The 11,313-nt window shown below is 43.8% G+C and overlaps 1 protein-coding gene across 1 annotated transcript; it reads left to right on the top strand.

Annotated features, from left to right (window-relative positions):
* The first annotated feature begins 4,659 nt into the window (after positions 1-4,659).
* On the top strand, positions 4,660-5,034 carry LOC103695760 (chaperone protein dnaJ 20, chloroplastic-like). Its single transcript, XM_088713799.2, has one exon. The coding sequence runs from the start codon at positions 4,660-4,662 to the stop codon at positions 5,032-5,034; it is 375 nt and encodes a 124-aa protein (XP_088569925.2).
* The last annotated feature ends 6,279 nt before the right edge of the window (positions 5,035-11,313 follow it).

The following is an 11,313-nucleotide window of genomic DNA, read 5'->3' as shown; positions in this document are numbered from 1 at the left end:
AGGCGGATGTCAAATAAAAGTGTCGCAATTTCGAGGGAGATTTGTTATCCGAGAGCAAATCCGAATGGGACTTCAATTGTTTTATATATTTTATCCTTAGAAGGCAACTTGATTGAAGCCTACAAATAGTAGCTACACCACGAGCAAATGGGTTGTTATACAGCAGATATGCTTGGTTCTTGGTGCTGTGTAACTGGTGAATACTGACATGAAGCTTGCATACAAATTTCAAATACATGGATGCCGTTTTTATTAGTTTCATTCATCAAAAGACCATCTTTACTAGGTCAAAAGTCTGTCATTTTATTAGATTTACTGGGATACTAACGAAAACTAATAAATTATTTATTTATTTTTTGGTCGCAAAAAAAATATTTCACAGGCTCGTAGTATGTACAACTTCAGCATCTTGAAATTGACATAACGATGGTAATATTATTTTAAATCAGTGTGTAGTTTTTTCCACAAAAATGAAAAAAAGGTAATTCCAATAGGAGAAGGTGCAAATGGACCATCAAACTAGGCTCATTCTCAACATTTACCAAGCATGATGATGATGTAATTATGGAAAATATGTAGTTAAGACATCTGATTTGAATGCCAAACCTTGCCTTGGTTCTCAAACAGGATGTAGTATGGACAAGGTATGACTAGACTCCATCTGAATAAATTTGACAAAAATCAACTAAGTTCAAATGTAGCATTTAGAACTTTATGGTCCAACATACAGGGGCGGCCCAATACATTTAGAGGCCTAAGACGAATTCAGCGGATGAGGTTTCTTTTTTTTTTTTAATAATAAATTTTTTTAATAAGTATAAAATGCTTAAAAAAATGATATGGAAATAGATAGCTGTCAAGTACACTATTTTAACAAAGATGCATGAATCTAACAAAGATAGATAAGAAGCCTCTCAAGTTTAATATAATTTTTGAATGGAAGCATAGAAAAGTAATTATCTAAAAGAAGGCCCATGAGGTAATGCTTGACAAAAGTGTTTACCGTGTCAAGCAAGAGCAAAATAGGAGAAGGTTATCCCATGACAGTTCATGGGCAAGGTAAGGAAAAGAGTGGATCTCTCCATAAGGGCTCGTTTGGTTCGCGAAAAAAGAAGGGGAGAAAGTGTGGTCAACGAGAAAGTAATGAGATGCCTCTTGTTTGGTTGGAGTTTTTAAAGGAGAGAAACAGAAAAGTTGTATTCCCATGGGAATAGGATTCACACATTTTATGGGAAAGTCTTTTCCATGAGAAACATGGAAAAGTTATTTTCCCATGACACAGGAATCACTTTATTTTTATTTTTTCCAAAAAGATCTTTCAGCATTAAAGAAGTATTAAAGAGACATTAAAGACCTAATTTTTATTAAGAGCATAATATGAATTATACATAACTTTCTCAGGAAAGTGGATGGCCAACCAAACATAAGCATTTTGTAAATTTGTCACTTTTCCATTGTCAATCCAAACATACCAAAAGTATTTTCTAGGCATCCTCTTTCTGGGAATTTGTTTCCCAGAAATCATATTTTTAGGAGGAAAAATGCTTCCCGCGAACCAAACGAGCCCTTAGAGAAAGTAGGGGCATTATGGAAAATTATGGGAAATTCACTCCATCTAATTAATAAAAGTCCCATCCCACCATCTTCCCTTCAAGTAAGTACCCAAGCGGCAACTGCAACATCACGGCACAGCAGCCATTCAATCCCCCCTCCCTCATTTTCTCTCTCCACCAACCAAGAGGGGAGAAGAAACAGAGAGGAGAAAATTAAAAGAATCTCCACCCTCCAAGAAGTCCATCTCCAATCTCCTATCTTTCTTCCTGAGGGCCCAGCTGGATCAGGAGTAATGTGAGGGAAAGAAAACCAAGACCAAAACCGAAAAAGAGAAGGGATGAAAGATAAGAGTGGCTTCAGACGTGCATCAAGCCAACCAAATCCCTCCTCTCTCTTTCTCTCCACCCAAAACAAAACTACTGTCCCCAACTTTCCAAATTGCCCCTCTGTAGGCCAGGAAACTCTCCACCTCCCTTCCATCAAGGGGGAAGACTCGTAGCCAGCTGCTTGTTCCTGTTTTATATGGGGCCTTTGCTTTCTTTTGGTCGCGGTCAGATACAGAAAATAGGGCAAGGAACCTCCCTCCCTCCCTCTCTCTCAATCTCTTTCTCTCCTCTCATCTTCTTATTTCATCGCAAGTCGTTGCCTTTTTGCCTCCTCCTTTCTGTGGTTATTTTTTCTTTGCCTCTCTGAGGCTTTCCTTTGGACCGAGGCCTTAGGCGACTACCTCGGTCGCCTAAGGCTCGGGCCTGCCATGCCAACATATAAAAGTAAAACTTTGGCTAGTTAGGTAGTCGCCTAAGGCTTGAGCCGGCCCTGCCAAACTCTGGCTAGTTATGTAACTGGTAGAATGATATTATTATAAATATATTATTATTATTATGTTTATAATAATATATAACTACTATAATATACAACAATAATATTGTAAATTATAATATGTATAATACAATATAATACTATTATCTAATAAAATATATAATATAATTTATTATATTATATTATATTATATTATTAAATAATATAATGATATAATATAATATTAGGGTTGGGGTTGTTTTAGGAACAAAATAAAAGAACGGGTATGAGAAAATAATTTACCACCTAGAGAAGTATGCGAACTTGGGTTAGTTGGTCAATGAAAAAGTTGAGCTATTTTCCCATGATATTTACCTACTAAATAACGACCCTTAAGCTAAACCTCATAGAATGAGAAGAGAAGAGCATATGAGAGAGAAATAGAGAGAGTTTAGGAGAATAGAGTAATATTTCACCGGAGAACTTTTACAACTTCTTGTCTGGTTGTTTGGCTAATAAAATTTTTTCCTTTTACAAGCTCTACCATGTACAATGAATGGTTAGAATTATGTACAAGTGTCACAAATCAAATGATTAGGATAATTCTAGCTCCTTTCATAAAATACTAGAAAATATCTAACTTTTTTACCAAATGTGTAGTCTTCTTGGGAATTTTGTAAATCTCTGGCTCTTTAGGATCCTTTCAAGAGAGAAGATTTGCACTAAATGCATGAAAGGCTTGATCCATGATACTTTGTATAAATGTTTAAAAAATTAAGAAAAGGAATATAATTGTACCAAAAGAAAGGAATATGAAGCAAAAAATTTAGAAGCTACAAAAGGTAACGAGATTATGGATGGATAAAGAGTGAGGAGGAGAGAGAGAGAGAGATGAGGTTAACTTTTATGGCATTTTAAAATAGATAATGCTATATAATAGGTACACACTAATATGAGGCTATAGTATATTTAATGCAAGAGATAGCAAATAATTAAAATAGTTTTCTAGAAGGGGTATCCGATGGACTATATCTCTTTAGTAATACTCTCTCTTTTATTTTCCATTTTAAGATTTAATATTATAGTGACTAATATAATAGTTAATTTCTTCCCAATAATATATTATATATTATATTATATTATTAAATAATAATATAATATAATATAATATAATATAATATTAGGTTTGGGGGTGTTTTAGGAACAAAATAAAAATATTATTTTACAGGCTGATGGAAAAATAATATACCCATCTTCTAGGTGTGTGAGACTTTTTTTCCATTTCATAGATAAATGCTATCTATGGGAAAATAACTTATCCACCTAGAGAAGTATGAGAATGACCTAGAATGAGAGAAGAAGAGCATAGACTGACCTAAAATGCCATGAGAATCTTAGTAAGCTAGTCAATGAAAAAGTTGACCTAATTTTCCATGATACTTATTTTACTATAGAACAAGTTCTTAAGTTAATCTTCATAGAATGAGAGAAGAAGAGCATATGAGAGAGAAAGAGAGAGTATTAATTCGGAGGTTGAAAGGATGAGTTAATGTGGGATTGTAAAAAGATATAAAATATTCTTAAAAGTTATAAAAAATAAGAGTATTTTTTTGTCTCCAGAAAAATGGGTAGATTGATAACCTACTATAACAAAGAGTAGGTTATCAATCCCCCTATTTTAATTATTTGCTAAATATCTCATTATATATAATCCGGCCTCATATTAGATGTGTACCAATTATATAGCATTATCTATTTTAAAATGCCATAAAAGTTAACCACATATCTTTAAATACAAAGAGGTTGATATGACAAGTCTTTTTTTTTTTTTTTTTTCTGATTTTATTTTATGATGTTATATGCACCTTGCCCTGACTCTTTTGGAAGCCTTTTTTTTTTTTTTTTAAACTTCTCAACATTTTGAACTTCTAGAAGAACAATAAAAAAAGTTCTATTGCAAGAAACGTGAAGTGTACCAATCATTCAGACTTCTAGAAGATTGATGGCTCGCAAACCCAACGCGTGGGCTTTACAACCTTCTCTCCTCCCCTCCGCTCTATAAACCAACCCATCCAACTCCAAATCCTACGCGAGCGCTCTCCATTACTAAAACTAAATCATTTCTCTCCACAAGGCGAGAAAAGAAGAAATCCAATGCTTTCTCTCTCCTCTTCTTTCCCTTCTCTCTTGCATCCGCTTTCTCCTCCTCCTCCTCTTTGCAGACCCTCTTTGTTTTCTACTCATCGAAGGAGGACTGCTCTGAGGGTCTCGGCGGCGGCGCTGCCGCAGTGTGCGCCTGCGGGGACGATGTACGAGCTGCTGGAGGTGGCGGAGACGGCTGAGCCGGCGGAGATAAAGGCGGCGTACCGACGGCAGGCGCGGAAGTGGCACCCGGACGCCTGCCGCTCCGCCTGCGAGAAGCCCTTCTTCGCGGAGCAGTTCATGCGGGTGCGCGCGGCCTACGAAGTCCTCTCCCACCCCGTTCTCCGCCACGACTACGACCTCGCTCTCCGGGCCGTCGGCAGCGGCGCTGGGGTTAGGTTGGGGGGGCGAGAAAGTTTCGGGGATTGGGAGGTCCAGTTGGAGGTGCTCCAGAGGAGGATGGCCCGGGCCGGGCGGGAGGCCACTTGGGCGAGCAGGATGAGGAGGAGCGCCGCCCATCGCTCTGCCTCCGTAGTCTGATTTGACTCATGGTCCGTGCTCCTATCAATTTCTGGATGGTGGAAAGCATTCCCAACGATGATCATTTCTAAGCATAGATTTGATAGAGTCGAATTTTTGTTTCAGTTCAAGTATTTGAGTGGATTTGCAGAGGTTTAGTTAATAAAAGCGCGGCGTGCAGATAAAAACACATAAGCAATGCACGACCTCAAGCATGAGCATCTAGCTTCTATACATAGATATCTACACCCATCCACATTCATACATATATAAATATATATATATATATATATATATAGACTATGCTCTATTTGAATGAATCTAGAAGCAAACTTGATCTCTTCTAGAGCCATTCGATCCTGTACCAATCCTGAAGTAACAAGAGTCTCGGTTAATAGATCAACACTCTCCTTTCTCTCCATTACCCACATTTCAGGAAAAAAAAACTTCATTAATTGTTTGTACAACAACACCACATTTCAAAAAAAAAAAAAACACTTCATTAATGAAGTATTTATTCTGTGGTGTTTCTATTTATCACCGCAGAGTATGGTGTTTATTCTGGAATGTTTATGTTTATTGATAAGGGGTTAGTGTTTATTCTTTGAGTGTTTCTGTTTATCTCCTAATCTACCGGATCTCTAATAACAAGTGCCTCAGAAGCAAGCCCTTCACTTGTAGGAGTCACCACCATAAACTCCTCTACAATCACTGCTCCCTCTGCATGGGGCCTTAGCTCATCCGGTTGACCTTCTCCAGAAGCGTGCTCCCACAACTCCCTACTTCAAGGAGTCAATGCTGCGATAAGCGTTCAGGAGGCCAAGGGTCGCACCTGAAAGGAGGACCTTGACTTGCTCATGGTAGTACTTGAAGCCTATTACATAAGACTCCTTTCCAGCATGCATGAGCTCATCTACAAATGCTGGGGAGCCCTTATACTCGAGGACGGCCTGCTCGTCTCTATTTGCCAGCTCGGTCTTTAGAGCCCTAATCTTCTCCTCGGTAGCAGCCAAGTCTCTTTAAGATTGCATGGTCGCATCGATGGTGCTTGTACTCAAATTCTTGCCCCTCCAACTTCTGCTCAACATCCTCTGCCCAAGCTCTCTTAGTTCTCCCCACTCTCTTGCTTCTTTTGCATCCCTGATGGCCTCATCAGCCTTTTACAGGGTCTCGTTGGCCCTTCTCTTGGCCTCTTCAACTACCTTGTTTGCAGTCTGCATCCCGATATAGGCATCATCCAAGTAGGGCCCCACGCTTTGGAGGCGGTCTCGAAGAGCCCTGATGCCACATGCAGCCTGTAAGATAGGTTATTAGATCATGTCAAACTTGAAACAACAAAAACATACAGGAAACAAAGGGAGTTAGCACTTACTATCATAGCCAAATGAGTTATTAGAAGCCCAAGTTCTGAATCCTGCATTTCTCCCATCCTAGCCTAGTCCTGAAGTGGAAAGACCATCCCGCAAAGGGCATCAGCGGTCTTGGGGCCATCCATTATAGACCCGTAGAAAGACTCGCCTTGCCTTGGAGCTCTTCGAGCTCGGTTCTTCCACCTTGGAGCTCAAACCTCGGCTGGACTCCTAAACCCTTGAGGCCTTCCTGTGGCAGATCTCCTCTCACAGAGCCACGGAACCAACGCTATCTCGTGATGCTCCTTACTATAGGCTTTGGAGATCATGCCTTGACCGAACGATGAAGCTGGAGCGAGAAGACTCTGGCATGTCTGCTTCATGTGCCGCCAGCACTTGAATGTCCTATAGCTAGACAAGACACGATTCGAACTGAGCTTCCCTCGAGGCAAGGGGGGCGCAACTTCGGCTTCTTGGAGGAGGGCCCAATCAAAGTGCCCTTTGCCATCCTCTTCCTAGCATCTCAAGCGACTCTTATCAAATCTTCCTGCTGTAACACCATCTTGGCATCTGCAACACAAGTTAAATTGGTGAGTTAAATGCATGACCAAGGAGAAAGCTAAATAAAGCAAGCATAAACCAGGCCAATGGTTTACTCGAGGAACTAGGGTCTATGAATCCAACTCGGAGCAGGTTCCTAGATGAAAATAGCTGGTTGGGAGTTATCGCTTTCAATCTACCTGAAGATTCAACTATTTCCTTTGCCTAGTGCTCTGGAAAGCGCACCTTGTTGGGCCTCTAGCTTATAGAGGGCACCCCAATTGGTCGAGATAGACTAGCGGTCACAGGTAGATATGGCTACAACGTACCTATCCTTCCACATGTGAATGGAAGGGAGGTTGTCGAGAAAGAATCTAATGCTCTTCCTTGAGGTCAGGGACTACCACACATTTTTGGTAGGATGCTTCTTTAAAATAAAAATAGATCTAAAAATATATACACTAAACCTTAAGCTATGAAAAGTACAAAAATAAATAAAACACATGATCATCTGCCAACTGTTGGGGACAGGCTGTATGGGGGATAGTTTGCAGGTATCTAACACCTTGATAATAAACAGGTGAATAGGGATCCTAAATCCTGCTTTGAGGGTATCCTCGTACAAGGGAAACTGATATGCTCTTTGATCAGAGACCCCTTTATCATGAAGGGGCAAACTAAGCCCCACATAGGTTGGAATGTTATATGCTGTTCTAATCCGGTCAAGGTCGGCTTTGGAGAGAACTCTGCCTAGCTTGGCCAGCCTGGATTTAATGGGTGCAAGATGCTAAGAAGACAATCTAGAAGGAGGAGAAGATGAGGAAGACAGACTAAGGACTCTCTACATGGCTACCTATGGCCAAAAAGATCTAGAACTCTGGTCTCAATTGCTCAGAAGGAAGACGACGGTGAAGATGGAGGAGAAAGATGCCACCTTCCTCTTTTATAATACCACAAATGGCCAAGATGCCACCAAATGCACGCTCAAATAAAAGCTTCTTTTTACCAAACACCTGGCATAGATTGTGCCTGGGGGAGTTTGCCATCCCAAAGGTGCCATGTGCCCTGTTGGGGGGAAAAATGGACCACCCCACAAATACAATCAGAGCACCCGAATTCGATGACAGGCATGACCTCGGCAAGCATGATCTCGATATGCACGACCTCAGCATGCATGAGCACAGAAGGCTGCCGAGCGCAGAAGGCCGCCGAGCTCAGAATGCCGAGCACAGAAGGCCGAGCACAAAAGGTGAAAAATGAACCACCCCACAAATACAATCATAGCACCCGAATCTGATGACAGGCATGACCCCGACAGGCATGATCTCGACATGCATGACCTCAACATGCATGAACTCAGAAGGCTACTGAGCTCAGAACGCTGTTGAGCTCAGAAAGCCGAGCATAGAAGGCTACCGAGCTCAGAAGGCTGCCGAGCTCAGAAGGACGAGCACAGAAAGCTACCGAGCTTAAAAGGCCGAGCACAGAAAGCTGCTGAGCTCAGCAGGCCGAGCATAGAAAGCTGCCGACCTCAGAAGGCCGACCTTGTTGTCCACATGCTGCGGCCATGCCCTGCAGCAGTCTTACTGCACCATGCTTTGCTTGCTGGCCACGCCACGACATATCAACCAGGGACCATACCCTGCTACGACCGTCAACAATTAAATGCGCACAATCTCCACGAACCTCCAGCTAGCCTAAAATCTCAGGCCATCCACGGCAACTCGTTGACTCACTCAATCTCGTCCAGTCATCTACGACAACTCATTAATTCATACGATCATGCCCAATCATGACGGTAACCCATTAATTTGCCTAGTCACATCACAGGTAACCCTGGCACCTCTCCTATAAAAGAAAAACTCCCTCTCCTCGGGGGATTTCTTGACTTCTGACTTTGAACTTTACGTGCCATCTCTCTCTCTTTCTCCACAAAAGCCTCCTCTGACTTAAGCATCGGAGGGCCGGCGCCGGAAATCCTGGCCACCGGCTTCTTGCAGGTCCCTCGGAGGATGCAGCCCGCCGACGCACCACCCACCGGAGCTCCTCCTTCTCAGCCAGTGGTCGCCTCCAGGTCCAGTTTTCAGCAACAGTTGGCGCTAGAGGAAGGGACCGAGTTGTGACCATGAAGCTAAGGAGTAAAGGAGCCACTAACGCCTTCCGGCATTGCGCACCAAGTCCTGGACACTCAGTCCAGAACCCATCACCAAGGCCTCCGGCGGATCTAATCCTTCAAGTCTAACCAGAGCAGTTCAACACGCTTGTCCAATAAGTCCAATCACTCACTGCGGCCGTTCAAGACCTACAGCAAGTAGAAGACCAGCCTCTACTCCCTCCTCACGAGCATGAGTCCTCAGGACGCCACTCGCGACATCATTTTTTTGTAGAGCGTCGCCACCACCGAAGCTTCCACCGAGCTCGACCCCCAAGCCGGGAGGGCTTGTCGCACATCCATCATCCTGAGAGCTCGCGCCGAAGCTTGATGCCTCGAGAACGGGAGCACCCATCTGAGGCAGGGTCTGCCCCATGCCAAGCTGCAACAGGAGCCCCACCCGAGCTCGGCAAAAAAGTCGAGGACTTGGAGCAGCAGATACAGATGCTTCGAGACCGAGGCCCGAAGCGAGATACCGACCTTGACTTTACCACAGAGTCTCCATTCCCTCAATGGATCATGGATGAGTCAATCCCCCAGAGGTTCAAGATGCCTCAAATTGAGCCATATGATGGCTCATCCGATCCTCTAGATCATTTGGAGAGCTACAAGGCCCTTATGACACTCCAAGGAGCCACAAACGCTCTACTCTGCAAAGCCTTCCCAGCGACTCTCCGCAAGGCAGCTCGTCTTTGGTTCTCCAGACTAAAGCTCAGCTCGATTTTCTCCTTTGAACAGCTGGGCAGGTAGCTCACCACCCATTTTGCCGCTAGCCGGCGTCAGTGCCGGATCTCAGACTCCCTCTTCGCCATCAAGTAGAAGGAGGGAGAATCCTTAAAATACTACATCAATCGCTTTACCTCGACCACATGGGAGGTTCGCGATCTCGAGCAGTCAATCGCCATGTCGGCATTGAAGACTGGAGCTCGGTCCTACAAATTTCTCTTCTCCATCGAGAAGAGCTTTTCCGCCGACTTTTTTAAAATATTGGCCCGAGCTCGCAAGTATGCCAAGGCTGAGGAAGCCATGGCCTCTCGGCGGGAGGCAGCCGAACGACCTGCCAAGATGCAGAAGAAGCGCCAGGAGGAGCACTCCCAACCAAGCAGTAGATTCTCCTGGCATGAGAAAGAGCCTCCTTGGCCCAAGAGCCTAGCTCGCTCGAGGTCTCCCCTTCAAAAGTTTCAGACATACACTCCCCTCACATCCACCCGAGCAGAGATCCTCATGGAGATTGAGGGTCAAGGCTACCTCCGACCTCCATTAAGGATGCGACCGACAGAATCGTGGAAGCACTCGAGAAAGTACTGCCACTTCCACCGAGATCGCGGCCATGATACGGAGGATTGCTACGAGCTCTGTGATGAGATCGAGGCACTTGTCCGCCGAGGTCGGTTGAGTTGTTTTGTCCGTGATCAGGCCTATAGAAGAGAGCCCGAGGAACAAAACCCAATGCCGCGTGAGGAGCGGAACGACAACTGACCTCTCGCGAGCATCATCAATACCATCAGAGGATGGGCGAGTAGAGGCACCTGAAGTATCGAGCTCGAAAGAAGGAGTTTCTTCAAAGCATCCATGCACTGTGAAAGTCATCTCCTTTTCCGATAAAGACCAAAAGGGTGTTGAGCCCTCTTCATGACAACGCTGTAGCTATTTCTTTCATTATTGTAAGATTTTAAAAAGTATTTTAGTACATAATGGAAGTTCAGCTGATGCCTTATTTTGTAATGCCTTCCAAAGAATGAGCACTCCTCTGGCTAGATTCGCAGGAGATTCCATCCCAAGAAAGTACTATGAAGTTAAACCTTCTCATAGTCCAGGTCAGCTCGGCCTACAACGCAACTCTTGGCCAACCAAGGCAACAATGAGATCGGATCTTGCTTGTCCAAAAAAATGCTCTTGGGTAGCCATGGATCCTGCATAATCATAGCTCCTCGACCTCGAGGGGTAGCGGCGCGGCCCAGAGCTCAACGCGTGCCGCCCAACGGCCTCTAACGACTCCCAGCCGGTGTTGAGCCAAGTCCTGAGGAACCTTGAAGCTCGGAAGCTGTCAATATGTCTCCAAAAGGTACCTCCATCTCCAACATCGCCCTCCCTCGTCTATGTTCTCGAGCTGATGCTTACCTCCGGGCTGGACTCTTCTGTTCTCGAGCTCGTCTAAGTGCTCGAGCTCTTCCGTACTCAAGCTCATCTAAGTGATCGAGCTCTTTTGTTATGCTCATTTAAGTGCTCGATGACATTTCGATACCATTTCAACCCCAC

The sequence above is a fragment of the Phoenix dactylifera genome, chromosome 17 (genome assembly GCF_051530095.1).
Source record: "Phoenix dactylifera cultivar Ajwa chromosome 17, Ajwa_hap1_PhDact_Kaust_v1.1, whole genome shotgun sequence".
NCBI classification, from domain to species: Eukaryota; Viridiplantae; Streptophyta; class Magnoliopsida; order Arecales; family Arecaceae; genus Phoenix; species Phoenix dactylifera.
This window is presented reverse-complemented; position numbering and strand designations above follow the sequence as displayed.

Excerpts from the sequence above, each read along its gene's own strand:
- LOC103695760 (XM_088713799.2), top strand. The coding sequence starts at position 4,660 with ATGTACGAGCTGCTGGAGGTGGCGGAGACGGCTGAGCCGGCGGAGATA.